Here is a 22,562-nt window from a genome sequence, read left to right on the forward strand (position 1 = left end):
AAAACACCACTGAAAAACTGAACTAAATTATAGAATTCTCACAGCCACAGTATGATGTCATTAAATATTATCAATAATTTCAGCATTCTAGGGATAAAAGTTGTAGGATGCCTATGTTTAAAATATAACCATATGGATTAAACTTGATTCATGTTGATTATGCCTGCAGCACAATGCCAACATAAATAGCCTCCAGTGTTTTATTGCTTTGTCTTCCAAGTCTATGATAAAGTGAACAAACTCATATTGACAATAATTTGTTGACATAAAAGAAATGAAAATTGTATCAATCAGGATCAGTATTTATCTGTTAGTAGTTTCTTTTAAAATTTTACTCAATGTCCGTATTGTTTAAAGAACATATTAAAAAAAGTGTTTTTGCTGCCCTTTTCCGACTTCAAGCACATCCCTGCACCTGGGTACACCAGGACACCAGATGGGAGAGTAGTGGTTTCATCATTCTCTTATAATGGTGCACGGTGGCGCAGTGGTTAGCGCTCTTGCCTCACAGCAAGAAGGCCTCCGGTTCAAGTCCCGGCTGGGGGACGTGAAAAACAACACGTGTGGAGTTTGCATGACCCCGTGCATGCGTGGGTTTTCTCCGGGGTCTCTGGCTTCCTCCCACCTTATGCTTCATAGGTTAATTGGCAACTCTAAATTGTCCCTAGGTATGACTGTGAGAGTGAATGGATGTGTGATTGAGGACATTCTACCCTGCGACAGACTGGCGACCTGTCCAGGTTTTCCCCTGCCTTCACCCACAAGTGGCCGGGATAGGCTCCGGCAGCCCCGTGACCCCGAAAGGGAAAAACGGTTAAGAAAATGAATGAATGAATGAATTCTCTTATGATCACGAACATGGACTTTTTTTGACACGTAATATAAGGGATGTCCGCTGCTCTTTTTTCCTACCACTTCCAAGTCCGGTGCATTGTTGATTTGATTAGCTGTTCCCGCCTGGGAACCAAAACATGTGGCAGGACATGGCTGTTAGTATGTTTTTTATTTTATTTTTATTTTTTTAGCAGAGCTATGATATCAAGATAATTTCCCTGCCAGGGGATCAATAACCTTTTTAAAAAATTAAATTCTATTGCAGTTTAATAGATGAGCCTCAATATGCATGTTCACTCAGTTGAATCAATGTTTTGGGACTCGATTAATATGCCTGTGACCCCGTGATGGATTTTTGACAGTTTGGTACCCGGGGAAATTTTGTTTTTCAAGACAAGCAAGAGTCGTATTCTAAAACAAAGTAAAATCATTGTGGTGCACACATTTGTGTCTTTAATGCAATTGCAGTTCCTTAACACTTATAGGGAAAGCGCCATCTTTGTGGGTCACTTACTGCACTTCTGATCACCTATGTTTGAAATGTACTTATTTAAAGACCCACTCTGATGGCCCGGTTTAGCTTAGACTGTTTAGCTTGGTTAAGCAATCAGCTGTTGCATTTTATGACATATTTATGTTTTCGTACAATTACCTGTGTGAAGCCCGTTGAGAACACTGTGTTAAGATATTGGGCTGTATAAATAAAATTGAATCGTAATGAATTGGTGTTTTTAAAATGTTCTTTTGGCATTTGTTTTCAAGATGGATGTATATAAAGAAAATCAAGAACAACTACCTGGGCAAATTTTCAGCTAATTCAGTTAAAAAGTATTATTGAAAACTATCACAACTTTTATTACAACTTTTAGGAAAAGCAGCTGCAACTTTCAGCTTTTTCTGCTGCAATTATCACAAATACTTCACTTGAGGTCGTGGAGTGAATGTACATCATTACAGACTATGGATTTTCTTATTTGGATAGATTTTTGAATGCTGGTGTGTCGTGGGAGTTTTGATAAGGAAAAGTGTACAAAAAAGGTTGAAAAAACTCTCCTAGAAAATGACAATTTTTCTTTTATTTTGCTGAACATGGCATTTTAATGTACCTAACTGTAGAAATCAAGCATTTTATTTCTTCTTATAGCAGCATAAATGTGTGTTTGTGGAACAGTCTTATCTCTGGGCACATGTAGCATGAGAGTAGATGTGATTTTCTGTGAGCTCCAGCTCAGCCACACCCAGCTCTCATCACCACAGGGAGATGAGAGCTGAACACGCCGCAGCAGCAGCAGCAGCCGCCGCCGCCGCCACAGCAGTATCCTCATGTTGTTGTGTTTGTTTCTTTAAGGGACTCAAGAAGTGCGAGTGACAAAATTCATGACTTATCAAGATAAACTTGAACACACGCAGTTCCTTTCTGCTTGTTTACAACATTTGAATGTCTGTTTACCTTGGAGTCCCTAAACTTTTATGGTTTTAGGATTTTAAAAAACGTGTGCATAACTGGGAATTCCGCGCTCCCAAGACACAGGGATCCTTAAAATGATTGAAGGGAGATTTGCTCTTTGATTTCAGTTGTATGTACAAAGAATTGAAAGTGTGTCCACAGCTGCTTCACGATCAGCAGGAAGTCAGAAGATAAAGGAAGACCATAGCTTACTGTGGAAAACTTGCCAAAGAGTTGATTTTGTTACCATGGTAACTGACTCCGGGAGCAGCAGTACTGTAGCGACTGGGTCAGAGTTTAGGTGGCCTCTGTGTTTGAGACAGAAACCCCAGAGTTTCCTCAATTTTTCATTCAATAACTCTCTCAGCATGACTTCAGCTCTTGTATTTGACAGGTGATATGAATGAAGAGTCAGGGGCTTTCTTGGGTAAAGAAATCACTAAAGAGTTATCTTTTTCAGGGTATATTCCCAGCTACCTCGAAAAGGATGAGCCATGTGTGGTGTGTGGTGACAAGGCCACTGGTTACCACTACCGCTGCATTACCTGTGAGGGCTGCAAGGTAAAAACACATTCGCACATATCAAACCTATAATGTACGCAATATTTGCTTGGGAACATGGTCGAAGGCTTCTGAGATCAGCTGCTCCTCCATACATTAAATACCTGACACAGTCCTATTACTCTGAGTGCTGTCAAATGTTTTTCTATTCCCACTATTAAATGTATTGCATGCAGCGTCAGGTATGGAATTTCAGGACTGCCACATAAAAAATTTGATTCAATAAGAAATAAAAATTCTAAGATTACAATCTAAAAAAGGAAAAAGAAAACACATTTGAAAGCAAAACAATAATGTGCTGTAAAATATGAAAGTATGTAACATAAAAGTATAAATAAAGCAACCTTCAACCTGCACAAAAAAGGAAATAGGAAAATTTAAAAAAAGGGTAAAAATCTTGTGGGGAAAATCAGTAAAATTGTTTTGGGGTTTTTATGACAGAGTATTAAAACCACCACAAAAGAAGAAAAATAAAAAATACATGTCATAAAATTCTTTTTAAAAATCCAACAATTTACAAGGACAAAGTTGTAAATTTGCTCTTCAAAAAGATGTAATTTCACAAGGGAAAAGTCTTGCTTATGCAAAATAAATTGTTACATTTTGCTTTGACCTAATTGGGAGTATATGCAGGATATATCAGTCTGCATATAGCTAAGGTTTTAATGAGGATATTTGAACATTACTTGTTTTCTTATATTTTTGTTACAGACAATTAAAAAAAATTGTGTGGACCAAGAATCTTACTGAATCAGCTTCACTTTTTTCCGGAAATGTACAAATTTGTTTCCATGAAATTACAGCTATATTTTCAAAAAAGCATGACTTTTTCCTTGTAAAAAAAAAAAAAAAAGACTTTTGAAATCATAAATATACGACATTGTACTGTTGTGTGTATGTGTATGTGTGTGTGTGTGTATATATATATATATATATATATATATATATATATATATATATATATATATATATATGGTAACGCTTTCTTTTACAGTACAGTACTTACAGTGTACTTAAGTGGTATTTACATGGTACTTATTGTGTAACTACTGGGTACTTTCAGGGTACTTTTTATGGAATTTACTGGGTACTTACAGTGTGTTTACATGGTACTTTCTATGGTACTTTACTGGGTACTTTCATGGTACTTTTTGTGTCTACTCTGTACTTACATGGTACTTACTGTGTATTTATATGGTACTATTTGGTTCATACCTATGTGGTACATACTGGGTATTTATAATATTCTTACTGGGTATTTACATGTTGTGCAAAGTTGTCTTTTATGGTACTTACCACATGTAAGAACAAGGTAAGTACAAATAAAGTACCTTGACCTTTAGGTCTGCACTCGCTGCATGTTTCATGGTATTTACCATGAATTTACCACAGAAACTACCCCTTAAGTACACTGAAACTGTACTGTAAAAGAAAGTCAGCCCTATTTCCACTCAACTACATGGTACTTTCATTACTAAATACCGGGTATGTTCACTTGAATATTACTTGGTACTTTCCCCTTAAGTACAATGAAACTGTACTGTAAAAGAAAGTCAGCCCTATTTCCACTCAACTACATGGTACTTTCATTACTAAATACCGAGTATGTTCACTTGAATATTACTTGGTACTTACCCCTTAAGTACAATGAAACTGTACTGTAAAAGAAAGTCAGCCCTATTTCCATTCTATTACATGGTACTTTCAGTAGTAAAGGCTGGGTATGTACACGTATTACCTTCCTGTGCAGTGTACATACATACACACTTGGTATTCTGACCTCACCAAATGAGACAATGCTAACTTGTTGGTAAGGGTAAAGTAACTACATTGTAAAAACATGTTCTGCCCTGATTACTTTTTGTAACATGAGGCAAGTTTAAAGAGAAACAAGACAGCAGTGAAAACAACAATCTTTAATATGATACATGTCTGCAGCATACAAAGTGTCATCACAATGAAACATGTTTTAAGTACAAAACAGTACAAAGGAGCATTCCAAAAAACACATTATTGGCCTGAGGGTCGTGCTTTTTGTCCATCCAAATTCCTTCAGCAGAGTTTGGTAACAGTGCAGGACTTCTTCAGGGTTTGTAACTGCAAGAAAATTCACAATAAAAGCTCAAATGAAAATAAAAAGCATAACGACTTTGATGAAATACAAAATAAATTTTACCTATTTAATCATTTCTGTAATGAGTTTGTTAAATCTCTGTGTAGTCTTTATCGCTTTGGCTGTAATACTTGAAATCAATCAATTATCCTCATTTATAAACATGATAGATTATTCACAGCTTTAAATTTTAGTTATATAAACAAGAACAAAAAAGAAATCAAAGACAAAAAAATCAAAATTGCCATAAAAAATATAATTTGTTTAGACAAAGAATGACAAAAGTAATGTTTTAATTGCCAATTGCTGTATGTATTTCTTCTTTATAAATATTATTCGCACCTACAATTTGCATTAGCATGAAAAACATGGCAGTGTAAAAGAAAAGGAAAAAGAAATAAATAGGCAATTTCAAATTCAACGCAGTTATTCACAAAAATATGTTTTAATTTTCAAACAGTTACATTCACTTTTGGGGGGTATTGTTGTCTCTATCATATTTGAAAATAAATAAATAAATAAAAATAGAATAAAAACGGAGAAAGAAAAGAAAATGCAGTTAAACTCTTCATTAATGTAAATAATATGTCCACTTGGTGGATTTAACTTACTTTAGCTTACTCTCCTGTGGCTTCACGGATTCGTCTGGGATGTCTTCTTTAACCATAGCTGATCTAAAGCGGTAAAAAAACGGAAGTACGTCATCATTATTTTAAATAAACGCCTTTCTTTGATTTTCCCAGAAAGACGTGCGCTCAGTCAAACGAGCACCGAACAACAGACTTTATCATTTAGGCCAGTGTTTTTCAACCTTTTTTGAGCCACGGCACACTTTAACCCTGAAAAAAATCCCGCGGCACACCAGCATCCAAAAAAAAAAAGCAGAAATTCATGGTCTGTATTGATCGACAGCGCCCCCCCCCCCCCCCCCCCCCCCCCCCCCCCGCAATCTCACGTGAATTTTTGTGATAATTGTGGCAGAAACAGCAGGAAGTTGCGGCTGTTTTTTTCTAAGAGATGAACCAACAGCTAAAGCTCGTCTTTAGCTGGTATATTTTTTAGAACTGAGCGACTTTATCAGCAGAATTAAGAACAAGGAAGTGAAGACTTTAAGCACTTCTGATTGGTCAGACTGATGACATGTGATTAAGCCTTCAAGAATGATTGGCGGAGACAGGTAAAGGGACGGGACTTTTCCTTACACAGTTATAGCTGCAGCTAAATCGCGGTACCGTGATTTTTATCAAAATGTCTTTAATAGAATTAAATAAACACAAAGAAAAAGTAATTTTAAGATCTTTTATATTCATAACTACTCAGTGTTTTATCAGGGCCTGTTTGGATGAACAAAGAGCTGATTTCCTGGAGATGGAAAATGTTTTTAGATCAGTTAATGAGGGTAATTTCTCCACGGCGCACTTGACCATCTCCCACGGCACACTAGTGTGCCGCGGCACACTGGTTGAAAAACACTGATTTAGGCTACGTGCTTGTTTTACAGGTGCCTCTCGCCTGGTAAGTAACAACAATGTTTGTAGATTTTCATTACAAACTTTGAAAATTTAAACATTTTGAAATAACTGAAATTATTGCAGTAACGTAGACATGCTCTTACGTCACGTTTTAAACACAGAGATAGCGGCTTGAAATCACGAGGTTAGCTTCTTTATAAAGTTTGATCAGTTTAAATATTTACATGTAATTTATCCAATATTTAAAAAAATAAAAACACTGGCTTACCTGCCAAATGAAGAGAAATTCAAACTGTTGCGCGCGCCTCGAGGCTCTCCGGATTAATGCACGTTCACTTTGGGGGAGTTGTGCTGCATTCAAGTGCGCTGGGAATTTGCAATTTTACTCGCCCCGACCTACTTAACAAAAACACACACTCGGGGTGTTTTTAGTATTAAAAGTAAATATTTAGCCTTGTTGTTTTACATATTTTCCTGACATATATAAAGTTCATTTTTAGAACAATATTTAAAAAAAGTTAAGTTTTGAATAATTTATTATCATGTTTATAAATGAGGATAATTGATTAATTTCAAGCATTACAGTCAAAGCGATAAATAATACACAGAGATTTATCAAACTCATTACAGAAATAATTAAATAAGTAAAATTTATTTTGTATTTCATCAAAGTCGTTATGCTTTTTATTTTCATTTGAGCTTTTATTGTGAATTTTCTTGCAGTTACAAACCCTGAAGAAGTCCTGCACTGTTACCAAACTCTGCTGAAGGAATTTGGATGGACAAAAAGCACGACCCTCAGGCCAATAATGTGTTTTTTGGAATGCTCCTTTGTACTGTTTTGTACTTAAAACATGTTTCATTGTGATGACACTTTGTATGCTGCAGACATGTATCATATTAAAGATTGTTGTTTTCACTGCTGTCTTGTTTCTCTTTAAACTTGCCTCATGTTACAAGAAGTAATCAGGGCAGAACATGTTTTTACAATGTAGTTACTTTACCCTTACCAACAAGTTAGCATTGTCTCATTTGGTGAGGTCAGAATACCAAGTGTGTATGTATGTACACTGCACAGGAAGGTAATACGTGTACATACCCAGCCTTTACTACTGAAAGTACCATGTAATAGAATGGAAATAGGGCTGACTTTTTTTTACAGTACAGTTTCATTGTACTTAAGGGGTAAGTACCAAGTAATATTCAAGTGAACATACTCGGTATTTAGTAATGAAAGTACCATGTAGTTGAGTGGAAATAGGGCTGACTTTCTTTTACAGTACAGTTTCATTGTACTTAAGGGGAAAGTACCAAGTAATATTCAAGTGAACATACCCGGTATTTAGTAATGAAAGTACCATGTAGTTGAGTGGAAATAGGGCTGACTTTCTTTTACAGTACAGTTTCAGTGTACTTAAGGGGTAGTTTCTGTGGTAAATTCATGGTAAATACCATGAAACATGCAGCGAGTGCAGACCTAAAGGTCAAGGTACTTTATTTGTACTTACCTTGTTCTTACATGTGGTAAGTACCATAAAAGACACCTTTGCACAACATGTAAATACCCAGTAAGAATATTATAAATACCCAGTATGTACCACATAGGTATGAACCAAATAGTACCATATAAATACACAGTAAGTACCATGTAAGTACAGAGTAGACACAAAAAGTACCATGAAAGTACCCAGTAAAGTACCATAGAAAGTACCATGTAAACACACTGTAAGTACCCAGTAAATTCCATAAAAAGTACCATGTAAGTACCCTGAAAGTACCCAGTAGTTACACTATAAGTACCATGTAAATACCACTTAAGTACACTGTAAGTACTGTACTGTAAAAGAAAGCGTTACCATATATATAATGCTGTAACACACATATGCTCTAACACAACATAAAATATAAAATGAGACACCGATAAGATGCGAAATTGAAATCTGGCTTGATCCTGAGTGAGGTAACAATATATTGGGGGCGTGTCCACATCTGTGACCCCCCCCCCCCCCCTCACATTCACAGAGGAGACAACCATAACTATAGGGCTATTTTTGTGACACGGACTAAAAATGTGCTTGAAAATGACTGGAGGCACAGCAGAAAGATGAAAACAATATTTAAAAAAATAAGGACTATAAACAGGAAGACTAAAAGTGAAATAATTTAAAATAATAGAAATCAATCATATACAACTGTTACAAGTGGTTTTTTTTTCTTATGTGATTGTAAAGTAATACAAACAAACTTACTTCTATAATTAATACTTTTACAGATGGATTTTATAAATCACTGATTAAAAATCTTAAAATTACCTCTGGAAATTAGTTTTTTTTAAATAAATTTTCTTATAGTACAGCTTTAAAACCAGATTGATTCAATATAATCTTTCACTAGATTTGATTAAATTATAACATTTTTATACACTCTTGAGTAATTTATGCCTTTTTTTACCTGCAATTCACTATGTATAATTCTTCAACCATGTTTATTAATTATGCCTCCCATTATGCTGTTATATTAATCAGCTACCTCCCTGCGCATCACAGACCACATTGCAGTCTGCATAATTTAATCATCCATCATTTCTACTTGTGAAGGGTTTCTTTCGTAGGACCATTCAGAAGAGCCTCCACCCGTCCTACTCCTGTAAGTACGATGGCTGCTGCATCATCGACAAGATCACTCGCAACCAGTGTCAGCTGTGCCGCTTCAAGAAGTGCATCGATGTGGGAATGGCGATGGACTGTAAGTGTCTCTTCTCACACACACAAATGAGCCTTTTGGTACAATCTGAATAATGAAGACATTTTATATGCATTATTAGTTATTCTGAAAGTGTAAAGCCTAATGGTTAGGTGCGATGTAAAAGGATTTTATGTAATAATCAAAAATGTAACAAATGTCTTACTCTTGGCTGTTTGTTCGTGTCCCGCAGTGGTGTTGGACGACTCAAAGCGAGTGGCTAAACGCCGCCTGATTGAGGAGAACAGGGAGAAACGCAAAAAGGAGGAGATGGTGAAATCCCTCCAGACCCGTCCAGAACCCACCGTGGACGAGTGGGACCTGATCCGCATGGTGACTGAGGCACATCGTAACACCAATGCTCAGGGCGCGCAGTGGAAACAAAAGCGTAAATTCCTGGTATGGACACACACAGACGGGCATAATTAGGCAATAAATACAAACTCAATTTTCAAAACTTACTTCGTATTTAATTTTTTACTCTATTTATAATCTGTCTGCAAGAAAACAATGCACAGATGGGGATGAGAAAATGTTGGTTCACTGAATTTTCTGGTTGGCAAACATCTGTGTGAATGAGCACCACTGAGGAGTGACTTTCCTCAAACATTACAGCTTGAGAACATGTCAAATGAAATACATTTACTCTGCAGTTAAACTGCATTCTTTCCAGCCTAAGAGCAGCTCTGCTTGTTATCCTGCAGCCACATGCAGATATCTCTGATCTGCAGCTTTTCTTCCTCTGTTCCTTTATGTCTCCTTTGGCTCCTTTTATAGATTGCCCATCTGCTTTCTGCAGGCGGCCTTCCTGTGTCAGGCAAGGAAAAGCCTTAGTTATGAGCTGTCACGACCAAGCTGGCAGACGACATCTGAGTTTCTCGCTAGGTTCTCACGCTGTGGTGAGACTCCTTCTGGAAAGTCCTGTCAGAGTGCCCCTGTGGGGTGTCAGGCTTCCACATTATGAACACCGACCTCGTGCTTTGGCCCATCGAAGACACCTCCACACCGTTAGCAGTTTGTCAGGAGAACCTTAGCTCAGTAACATTACAGTGCGATGGGTCAGTGGGACCATTTATGATCTGCCCTTTTTAGGCCAGTGAAGGGTTAGAGGTTGAATCCCAGATATATGGATTTATTGGAAATGAACAAATTTCATTGTTGTTTACATAAACAATAAAGGGGTGCATTCCATGAAAACTAGGATAAACAAAGAAGAAGTAATGAAACAAAGACTTATTAGAACAGGATCTCTGCTGCTGTCACGTATGATAAACAAGAAGGATCAAAACAAATCTAAGTCCGACAGGCTTCACCTGCATGACGGCTGCATTTACTTACTGAAGCAAATATATCTACATTTACATGCAAACTGGGATATGCCGATCTGCTGGATGGAGATTGGTATAATAAAACAGGAAACAGCGAATGGGTCTTGCACTCTTCCGGAAACATGTCACTACACCCTTCAGCCCTTTTTTAAGTGTGCACAAAATGTAAAAAGTAGCCTGTGAAAATGTAAAGTCTTTACTAGGGCTAGGTGATAAAGCGATAACCAAAGATATTGCTATAGAAATTTTTCTCGAATTAGTCTGTTGTGATACCCTTTTATTTTAAAGGGTCCAGAATAAACACTCACCAGTTGCAAGGATTTTCTTCTCTTTGGCAAGTAGAAGTTAGAGGTTTAGTCATGTTTATAAGTCCTCTTTTTGGTGAATTTCTTTTTTCCTTTCCGTCTGCACACAAGGTAAAACAGGCACACGAGGCGTGACACACACCAGCGGTTACTTCACCTGTTTAGTATTGGCTGGAGCCTGAAATAAGGCATTTTCTTTGGATGACGTTAGTCTATATATTATAGACTAACTAGAGTAATAGTTTCAGATGTAACTCATTTTACTCCCAACACAGACACAATGAAAAGCACTGGGGAAAAAAGTAAATGGCTGTTGCTCCTGAAAAAAAGCAACAGCCACTTACCCTAAAATGCTTTTATTAAAGAAACATAACAGAAACTCTTTTTTAATATTTACTGCTCCGGTCAACACTTTTGTTGTCTTCTTTTGTTGCTGCTCAGAATGGATTAAATCCATCTGAGCTGCTCATGCAGCTATGCACACTTATTCTTCCTTGCTGTTTGAGGCTCTGGGTTTACAGAACTGCTCATTAGTGCTGTACTTACTGCTGGTGGTTTGGATGGTCCCGTTGATATGCACTGAACTTTGGCCTGTATCATTCAAAACCAACAACCATTCTTATTTCACACTTAAATGCAGTGAGACATAAACACACACTTGTTGTTGCACACTGCTCTGGTGCTCACCCTGTGTGACTCCCACATCTGGAAGCTGCTTTTAACAAGAGCAGATTTAGTGTAGCTGCGCACTGCAGCTGTGTAAATGTGAACACATCTGTATGAAGGCTGTAGCTGCAGTAATTATGAGACAGCGGTTTAAATTTAGCCATTAGTTGAAAAAAGATCAACCTGCCTTTGATGCAGAAGCAGCCCACGACATAAGGTGCCGGTGACGGATGACAGACTGCATACGGCTGATACGACAGCAGCCTCCGACATTGCAGAAGATATTAATATGTAAAAATCTACAGCAGTGGCACCCATCAATGTCAGCAATCCCATTTAACACACTTGTATGTATAAAAATAAATATTAATACAATGAATCGGAATACAGCTTCAACATCCACAACTGGAGATTTCCAAGTCAGATTTAGAATTTTATTTCGTTTATGAGTTGATTCTATTTCCCCCCCAAAACATTTTCTTTGTTCTTTTTTGCTAAAACAATCAATGGATTTACTTGAATCATTAAAAAATGTAAACAAAATGTAAACATGATTAAAAGAATATAAGTAAGTACACTATTTTGTGTATTATGTATATAATTCCATATGTGTTAATTCACAGTTTTGATGCCTTCGGTGTGACTCTACAATTTTTCATACTCATGAAAATAAAGAAAACTCTTTGAATGAGAAGGTGTGTCCGAACTTTTGGTCTGTTCTGTAAATACTCACACATATATAAGTCTATACATAAGTCTATACACGTTCATACAGTAACATGTCCTATAATACCCAACTGTTTTGCACGTACAGGTAGATGGAGAAACATTTTTCTTTTTCTTTTTAAATGTCTGACTCCAGTCTTCCAATCGAAGTCACAAACTACTCATGAATACCTGAAGCTCCACAGCAGCCCTTCAACCAACACTTTTTAAATTGGACCTAAACTTATGAACCTGGTCGCAGTAACATTCACCAAATGTTTAATGTTCTCCCCGGCCAATTTACTAACTCCTCTTTGCTTAAACTTGGCATTTAGAAACAGAAACAAGTGTGATTCAGTGCGTTGGGAACATCTGGTTTTAGTTGAGGGCAGTGGGTGGAAAACATCAGCTTTCTGGAGCAACGCGCCTCCACTTTGGTTCTCATGAGATCTTATCATCTTCATCATAACATACAGTGTGTTTGATACATTTTAGTAGCTGGTGATGTATGTCAGGTAAAGAAAGAAAAGCCTCCGGGTCAGATGTCTCCATATGAGTCAAAATGATGTATCTTCAAAGGAGATGTCTTTGCAATAAAGGTAAACATGAAAGCCAGATTTCTTTTTCACATCTGGAAAAAAAAACGCCATTCAATTTAATTCTTAACTCTTACACAAAATGAGGTCTAAAAGGAGCTAAAACTAAAGAGAAGTAAATACAGATAGCCATTTTTAAATGTTTTCTCATCTTCATTTCTACAGAAAAGGTCTGCAGCTGGAACATTTCCCCTTATCTTTTGTAATTCTCTAAGTGTGCACAGGTATTGTGTGCAACCTGTTTTTTGCTCATTATTTGTTCTATAATAGTGTTGGTTTTGGAGAGTTTGTGTTTTTGTCTTGTTTTGTGTCTTGCCCAATTTCTCAGCAACTAGAAATACATTAACATGTGAGCCCTTTTATGGAGCTAAGAGAACTTTTACAAGCACAAATAAAGATCTATGCTCTCTGTATGTGGTCTGTAAGGGTTTCAAAGCTCATGAAAGGTGTTTTTAAACTGGGATTAAGTTCTTTATGGATTTCCTTTTATTCCGAAATGTGATGAACTTTTTTCTCTTTGCAGTGATTGTCTTAAAAGAAAAACTGCATGCGCTGGCAAATTCTAGAGCTTAGGGGTTTGATTCTGCAGGCAAAGTTCAAATATTAAAGAAGTTCGGGAGTTTTTTGACAGATCAGTACAGAACGACATGATCACACAGCTGCTAACCATCAACACTTGAGTAGACTGTATAGAAGCAGATATCATTTTTTTCTTCTGCAAGAATAAAATTTCAGTAAATAGCCTGTGTGAAACACACAAAAAAAAATGGTATATTTTTAAGGTTTGACTTTACCATAAGTCATCAATCCTTTCATTGTTCCAGATAATGAAACCCTATTTGGCTAGGCCTTAGTCACAACTGCCCCTATGGGTGGATATGGGTTGTCTTTACTACACGGTTTGGTCAGATCCAGAGTTATAATATTCAAATGTGAGCATTGGCATGGACTCAACAAAGATCCACCCATAAACATGGGCTCGATTCACCTGGAAGTGAATTCTGGTTCTGTTCACTACAGGAAGAGTGCATGAATTTAGATCAAACCTTAGAATCTAGAAGAACAGAGTTGTGGGCAAATGTAGAGTAATGAACAACTGTTATGGCCTTTCTTTAGACATTGTCAGAAAGCGACATACAGGTATCTGAAGGATTGACATTGTTGGGATTTTCTCCCTTCTGCTTTAAGGCTGCCCAAACTGAGCTGCTTCCGTTGGATCACATCGATGTTTCTGTTACCATCACCAGTCAATCACCAGTCAAATGTATTTAACTGTGCAATACAAAGGAGTCATGGTGCAATGACTTGCTAATTTTACTGTATTCTCGATTGGTTGTGAATGTCGATATATGTGACACATTTTAATTTTGTACTTAACTTTAGATTGTTTAATCTATAATATTTTGCCTTCTGTTCTGCTGCTGCAACATTAACATTTCTCAAATGTCCTAAGAATCTTTTTTCTTTTTTTCCTTTTTCTTCTTCTACCCTTTTCTTTCGTTTGTGCCTCAACACAACAAATGTCTGATCTTATTCTGTGACATTGTTGATGTGGTTTGGTCCACTCTCAGAAGTGCAATTTGCATTTCTCATTTTAATCAAACCAAGTCCATAGAAAGATATTGACCTCAACACAAACGTTGTTTTTTGTTGCTTTCTTTCCTTTAAGAAGTGAATAATTGTTGTTTTTTAGGTACGTTGTTGTCTTTATAGTAAAGGTATTTCTAATAAATCTTTTCTTTAGTGTTGATGTTTTGACATGCTGAACGTGTTTGCATTACAATCAACAGAGAAGGATGGGAAAAGTAACCGCTGAAACAATGCGAAACAATTTAAAACCGCATTGCCTCCATCTGTATCTCTTCTGGAGGGAGCATTAAGCGTTCAGCTTTTATAAACTTCAACACCCCCCCGTTCAAATCCATTGCATCAACACTGAACTGAAAAATGATTCCTGACTTTGACCAGTAAAGCCTTGCTTTGTTTTGACTCTTTCATGGAAATATTTACATCCATCAGTTATTATTCCAATTATTATAAAATTCTGTGAAGGCTGACAAAGCTTAGAATTTGTCCAACTTTAGGGGGGCGGCCTCCCTTGAGTTGCATGATGGATGACTCGGCCATTATTCCTCTACTTTTATTATACTTCTTCCAGGGCTGGAGCCCATCCTGAGTTAATTGGTATAGCTCTGACACATAGTTTTGTCAGTAAAGTGTAAAACAGAACTTTTCACAGTCCCAACCTGAGGTTATATCACTCTATAAATCTCTGTTCTACCGATCACCTGCTCACTGACATTTTTATCCTTTTTGGTTTGCAATTCGTAAGAACTTTGTGGAAAGGAGCAAAAGTACAAGGAGCTATGTTTTTGTGCATTAGGTTTTAACAGGGCCTGGTTTAAAATTCCAGTCTGGTCAGGGTCTTGTTTGGTTCGGTGCAACGCTTTGACTATCCTCCTCCAGGTTTGTTTTGTGTCATTAAACTGCTGTGTGATCCAGTTTCAGATATTTCCACATCTGACTCATTAGTTTAACACCAGAGCTGTAGCTCCATTATTGACTATCTTGCGACTACAGTAACTCTTCAACTGTTTGTGCCATTAACATAATTTCAGCAGATTCTGAAGCAGAGAAAAGTTGTGCAACAATTTATGTTAGCAATGTTTTCCACAATGGTGCGAAACCAATATAAAAAAGCTGCTTTTCTCCTCGTCAGAATTAGATCATTCATGTTGATTGCGTGTAAATGGTTGAAGAGTTACGAAATGTCAAAGAGCATTTTAATCTCTGATTGGTAAAATCAAACCAATCACTTTCTTGTGATTTATTTATCTTTTCATGGGTTAATCCCAGGTTTATAATTGGCAACTCTTTCAAATATTTTCCAATCGTCTCTGACATGCTGTACAGAAAAGTCTTTAGAAACATTTTCCGATTTCTGTTCACTAATAATTCATTTTCCTAAATGATGTCTGATGTGTTTCTCTTTTGAATGAAACTGACTGTTAAGCGCGTCTTTTTCAGATAAAACCTTAGGTAGTGGAGTGTTGGACTTGAACGTGGCAGTTACAACTTTTTGGTTCTTTTCTCTTAAAATTAGCTTTCTGCTTAAACTGCTATTTGCCTCTGAACTAGTTTGACACGCAGCAAAGGTCATTGTTCATTCAATACGCTAATCTTGCTAACAAGCTAGAATGGTCACCCTTTCACAACCATGCTTTAAAAACTTTGCTCGACACGGTACTTTAGAAGGTCAAGAGCTGCACTTTGGCCTCATCCTGCCATAGACTAGCGGTTTGTTCAAGTTCAGTTTTGTGAACTTCAGTTGTGCTTTTAGGTTCTTTTTCCCCATGTTTGTACTGCCATAAACCTGCACATCTAATATGTTGACAGGGTTTGAAAAGAGTGAGGGGTTTGAGCATTTGATCTTTAATGTAATTTAAACTAGTTTGGGCTTTTTGTCCTTTTTATTGCACTTGACTTTAGCTTAAGCTTCCAAATTTTCACACCAAAAAATTTGCGACCACCTTGTCATGTTTGTCTCTGAACTCCAAACTGTTCAGGGATGGTTTGATTCTGTTTTTCAGATTGAACGGTTGTTAGAGCATCAATCCTCACAAGGCTTCAACTGCTGCCAACAAATTCCAGACCACATTCCCAATGGAATTTTCCAAATGTTCTGAAATATTTGGAGGTTCTGAATCTTTTGTGGCAGAGTTTTTTATGTTGCTGGAGGTTTAACCTTGTTCAAATATCAGAAAATATCAAATGCATTTTACCGAGAATGAATAGAGACAATAATCTGACATTTTTCTCGTATGAGCTATACACAAGTTTTAGATTATATTTCACCTGCACTTCTCACAAAATTTCTAAGATAGACGGACCACACGAATCAAGCTCCTTCTAACAAAAGTATGTTGTAATCTTTTTGTGTTATTGTTTAGAATGTTGATATGCTCCAGTTTCCTCATTCTCTTTATTTGATTCCCTCTGCAGCCTGAGAAAATTGGCCAGTCTCCTGTTGCCCCTACATCAGACGGAGACAAGGTGGATCTGGAAGCCTTCAGTGAGTTCACCAAAATCATCACCCCTGCCATCACCCGTGTTGTGGACTTTGCCAAAAAACTGCCCATGTTCTCTGAGGTGAGTGCCGCAGGATTTCACTGAGCTTGTTGCAGACTTAGCCAGGCTAATTGTATTTGTGTTAGTGCAGGAAATGTGAAATTGAGGTCATCTATCTGAGCCTCATTCTAAATGTAAACTCACAAAACAAGAAATGGCCAATAAGGTTGAAATACTCAAAGGCTTTCCGTAGTGTGTTTGGAGTTTCCCAGCATGTTAAAATGCCCAAAATGCATTGTTGACTATTTCTGTGTTTTCTCCAGATTCAAAAAGCACACCCAGATGCATCTTTAGTTGCTTTAATTGGCTCTACTCACAATAAGACTTTATGTGATTGGATAATTATGGGGAGGTTTGAGTTACAGTAGAGCGTGACAGCAGTTCTAAAAGAGCTGCACGAGCAGGAAGCTGCTCCAACATAAATCAAGGAGGAGGAAAAGCTGTGACTGTAATCCATTACGGTGTTTAAAAATATGAGTCACTGCTTTTTTTTTTTAGATAAAGGTCGTCACGCTTTTGATCTCAGAGTTTTTCAGGATTACTTTTTATAATGAATGAAGTCATGGTTGCTGGAAAAGTCTAGTGATGCACATGATCCCTTACGTGTGATAAGGAAGCAGTACAGAAACCTTGTCACAGCAGTGACTGATTGGGATAAACAGAGACAAAGCTTCAGTCCGTAAAGTGAAGCAGCTGCTCTCCTTCTCATTGACGCTGCAGTAAACGCATTAAAAGCCTGTACTTTAAGCTTTGCCCCCAGTCGCAGATTTACGAGACAAATCAAGACAGCGAAAACGGTTAATCTGCTTGGCTGTCAGGAGCAGCACGGTGAGAAACAACCTACATGGAGGTGGGATAATTGAGCACACTCAAGTCTGCAGCTTTGATGAAGCAAGTTTTAACAAATGTCCACATAAATCAGTGTTCTCTCTGTGTTCCTCAGTGGTAACAAATAGCTGTTCTTTTGAGTCCAACTTAGTCTTCTTTATCTTTATCTTTTACAGCCTGAAAACAGAATGAAGTCAAAACAGTTATTCCTACAATTCTACAAACAACACCCTACAATAACAATGCAATGTCAATTGAGGTTTTTAAACCTTCATCTTTAATAAAACTAAACCTGTACATAAGAGTGTGTAGCCTTAGCTGAAAGCTGTCCTTGGCCACCTTTTCTGTCATTCTTCATTGCACTACCCTCTAAGCCAGGGGTCGGGAACCTATGGCTCGCGAGCCATATATGGCTCTTTTGATGGTCACATGTGGCTCGCAGACAAATCTTTAATTATACTTTTTTTTTCATTAGACCAGTCCTTCTCGGGCGCGATGCGATGCCAGAGGCGCGCAGTAGTAGCGTTGCTTGGAGAAAAAACTATCAGTTTACTATTATCTATTATTTCACAGAGTTTGTACCACCCGGAAACCTGTGAATTGCCGTGCCTAAAACGGCGCGCTCCCGTCTCTGAGAAAGAGCGCGCAGTTGCGGGGACGGGATGTGTGAGGGAGAAGGGGGGGGGGCAGCAGGTGAATCGCGCAGGGATGGCAAAAACGTAAACCCCGCTGCCCGTCACTCACTGCAGCGTGTGAGTGTGTGTTTAACTCCGCGTCTGCATGTGAGCAGTCTGTCTCACATCTACAAAACATTCAGACCTACCATCACGTTTAAAGTCTCAACGCCTGCATGAAGCAGAAACTCACCACGTATCAACCGGACAAGACCATCAGCAAAACTACCACGAATCATTTATTAGCAACAGCATAACGATGACTTATTGTACTTTAAAAGTGTTAAAATTACATCAAATGCACACATTCATTTGTATTTTTAGTTTTAAAAATATTGTCGCGGACTGAGTTTAACTTGGCTGTTGGGCCTCGTTAAAAGTTCTGGAGTTCATGGAACGCATCGATCAAGCAGTGATCTGATTGGCCCTTTGTTCTGTCGCTCAGCCTGTTGTTAGGGAGTTTGGACCAATGGGGTTCAGCTATGGGCCGAATAAGGGAAATGGGAGGACTGGAGCGGGAGCAGGGGAATAAAAAGTTGAGAGAAGCGCTCTCGTCTCGTCTCGTCTCGGCGGGCGAGAATAAGGAGTTGCTGAATTAATTGTACGGCGTTTGTTAGGGGTCTGCAGTAACCAGAACAAAGAACCTTAAAAGAGGTTAAGTCTCCGTGCCTCAGTGTGGGAAAGGGACGCTACATTATTGTATGGCTCTTTCAAAATTACATTTAAAAATATGTGGCGTTTATGGCTCTCTTGGTCAAAAAGGTTCCCGACCCCTGCTCTAAGCTCTTTCACGTTGAATGGGAAAAGTAAAGGTCGGAATCTGAAATTCCCAATCTCGTTTGGTTTTTGAGTTATAGTTACATCCTTTGTTTTTTGTTGTTGTTTTTTGCTGTGAGGTTTGGAGTGTTGTCCTGTTGAAAAACCAACTGTGGCCACAGTCTACAGTTGTGGAAGAATATTTGCATGGAACTTCCTAGAGATTTTCCACTCTCCACAGAAAAACTTGCTTTCTGTCGAAGTCGTTATTGGGATTTTTAGTCACTTGCATGTCTGATGGGGCCTCCCTTGAGAAGGGAATGCCTAAATGTTCACTCCATTATTTAGTTTGGACTCCAGGGCCGACCAAACTGTCTGGAAACTTTGTACATTTTCAACCTAAGTGTGAAGCAATTGGAGGTGCAGAATTCATAAACCTAAAACAAACTGACCAGGAAGGAAAGGAAGCTCAAAGGAGAAAACCAGCTAGTCTTCCAAATAATACTGTATACATGTTGTGTGGCCCACCTACATGTAAGTGCAGTTGGTTAAGGCTCCAAAAAAGATTGTTTATCTGAATTTCTTTATTTATTTTATGTATTTATCAACATCTCGAATAACTATTATTAACAATTATTTCACCCTGTTGATATGAGTGTTGTTTTTTTAGTTTTCAATAATAGAATGAATGTGATCCTGCTTGCATCAAGGCTGTAATAAAACAAAGGTTGAACAAACAAAATTAAGTTTTGATTCCATCCATAGCAAAGTCATCCTCTGCATTGTAAAACCAAACCTTTTAAACGTGTGTGCATGCACTGTGGTGATCCTGATGTGAAAGCTAATCCCATTAAGCAAACGCATGTAGTTATGTTATATATAGATGTTTAACATTGACATTGTTATCACTGTGGGGTCTAGCAAACACAAAGACGACAGGTCAAACAAAAAACAGACGGAAACTACTTCAGAAATAAATACTAAATCTGAAATGTTTTAGGTTTTCAGGGTAAAGCTGATTACATGAATTTAAAGAAAGAAATTCATATTTTTTTGGTTTTAGCAAAGAACTCCCAGACTTAACAGAAAATGTGTTTGCATCCCGTGATGATGACAAAAAACTTCCTCTGGTGTCCCACAGCTGCCTTGTGAAGACCAGATCATCCTGTTGAAGGGTTGCTGCATGGAGATCATGTCGCTGCGGGCTGCCATACGCTACGACCCAGAGAGCGAAACATTGACGCTGAGTGGGGAGATGGCTGTGAAGCGCGAGCAGCTGAAGAACGGCGGGCTCGGCGTGGTGTCTGACGCCATCTTTGATTTGGGCAAGAGCTTGGCGCAGTTCAACCTGGACGACACAGAGGTGGCGCTGCTCCAGGCTGTGCTTTTAATGAGCTCAGGTAGATTCAAGAGCACAATTTATACATATTTCAAACACACATTTGTAAAAACGTGAAGCTTCTCTCTGATAATGCCTTCAACGTGCATGTACTTAGTATATCATTAATGACCAGTCCAGCTTTATGTCATTTAAATGCTAATTTTTTTGTCTTCTTTCTGGACAAATATGACTCCGTGGCTGTTCATTTCCCAAATCATTAAGCACTTCTGTCTCTGCAGGCTACTGTGGATGAACGTTTTATTATGCTGATAAAAATAAGTCGTCATAAAGCAAATCATAGGCAATATTTAACTTTAAAGATTTGAAACTTTTTACCAGAAATGATAATTAGACTTTAAGAAGCAGACAGACAGAGTGCAAAGAAATATTATTAAATGTGGAAAATTTGTCTACTTTACAAAGAAGGAAGATCTTTTTCTGTAGCCATTTTACTGACAGCCTAAAGTCAATGAGCGGCTGATGTTCGTCCCATTTTTATGTCCTGTTGTCCTATTCCACAGTCACATCAGTCTTAACACCTTCATGATGTTTTCTCTGCAGCCTAAACCATTTTTTCCTGCAACTCAATATCCTCATGTTAACTTACAACTTTGACTTTGCCAACTGCATTTTATATGACTATTTAGAAATCCTCTGGATAGTGGTAAGGCTGCGGCATTTACTAATGACAACCTTTAGGTCATTAATTGTTCTCCAGTGGACAATGTTACTCTGTGTTTCATAGTGCTGCTATTCAGGTTTCCTGCTGCTGCAGAACCAGCTTTTTGGGCCAAGATTTCTTCCACTAGTACCAGTTCCAAAACAAAATGGTGCTGTATCTAAATCTGAGAAAAATATATAGTTTAAATTAAATATTTACAGTATTAACTACAACGTATGATCTGAAAGCTTGTTTTTTCCTGTTTTAAACTTCAGCTACACAACATTAAGAATTGCTCCTTTTGGAGTAGCATGACTTTAGCGGGACCAGAGTAAGCAGTTTTAGGGGGCAGTTATGTTGAATGTTCACCATTCTGTGTTCTCATGTGGGGATCTGTCCTTTTCACAAGTATTTTTCGAAACCATGCTAAATTTATTTTATGTATTAAACAGTGTTACCTTGTTTATCGAAGAGTTACGTTCTACAAATAACCTGTGATAGGTGAAATCCTGGTTGGATTACACATGTTTTAAGGCTGTAAAACCCTCACTACAAACTTTATACACTTTTCTCAGACAGTAACGAACAAGTCCCACAGTTCAAACTAGGGCTGCACGATATGAGGAAAACTTGCAATGTGTGATATTAGTGATCAATATTGCGATGACGATATAACTTACAATAAATGAATAGCGAAAAAAAATAAACATTCCATTTCACTGCAACAGTATAATTTAAATTAGTCCAAATATTTTAAATTACACTCGAAATGACCCTCGTCTACATAGGAGGCGAACATCTAACATAAAAGCTCCATCCGATTGGTCAACAACGTGAAGGGCTGTATCTGATTGGTCAAATGCATAAAGGGATTTATTCAATTTGTTAAATACTTCAAGCTGCCATTAGATTGTTTTAGCACAGTTGAGGTTTACAATTTATTGGGATTTTCACAGACTTTTGCAATTAGAATTGCACAGCTTGAAATTGCTTAACGATAAATTTACAATTTATTGTGCAGGCCTAGTTCAAACTGTCATAGTAGAATAAGTCCAATATTATAGAATAAAAACATAGATCTGCACGCGATCAAAGATTTATGTAAATGTGTCAAACTAAACGCATTCTGTACTGGAGACAAATTACAGAGGAGATTGATTGACAAGGTCAAAAGCCAATCAGGACACAGGACAATTTGCAGTTTAAAACAAAAGAGCATGTAAACTCCACTGAAAAAAATCCACCAAACTGCGAGACCATGAAATGTGAACCGCGATATGTGGTCAGATAGTGGTCAGTTTTGTCGATGACTGGATTCTGGAAGCTACACATACTCTGCAAGAGATTGCACAGCAGCTCCAATAA

The 22,562-nt window shown here is 37.7% G+C and overlaps 1 protein-coding gene and 1 long non-coding RNA gene across 4 annotated transcripts in view; one reads left to right on the plus strand and one right to left on the minus strand.

Annotated features, from left to right (window-relative positions):
* Positions 1–22,562, plus strand: part of thra (thyroid hormone receptor alpha) — a 179,404-nt gene that overhangs the window by 150,456 nt on the left and 6,386 nt on the right. For all 3 annotated transcript variants that reach the window (XM_023949083.2, XM_078936948.1, NM_001104705.1), the window contains 5 exon segments: positions 2,742–2,842; positions 9,025–9,172; positions 9,363–9,568; positions 16,772–16,918; positions 20,297–20,555. In XM_023949083.2, coding sequence (XP_023804851.1) covers positions 2,742–2,842; positions 9,025–9,172; positions 9,363–9,568; positions 16,772–16,918; positions 20,297–20,555 — 861 coding nt within the window.
* Positions 4,744–5,615, minus strand: LOC144987977 (uncharacterized). The gene is made up of 2 exons (XR_013651666.1): positions 5,567–5,615; positions 4,744–4,939 (listed from the first exon to the last, which is right to left on the minus strand). It is a non-coding gene; the product is annotated as an uncharacterized LOC144987977 (long non-coding RNA).

This window comes from Oryzias latipes, chromosome 19 (genome assembly GCF_053564925.1).
Source record: "Oryzias latipes strain Hd-rR chromosome 19, Olatipes_Hd-rR_3.1".
NCBI classification, from domain to species: Eukaryota; Metazoa; Chordata; class Actinopteri; order Beloniformes; family Adrianichthyidae; genus Oryzias; species Oryzias latipes.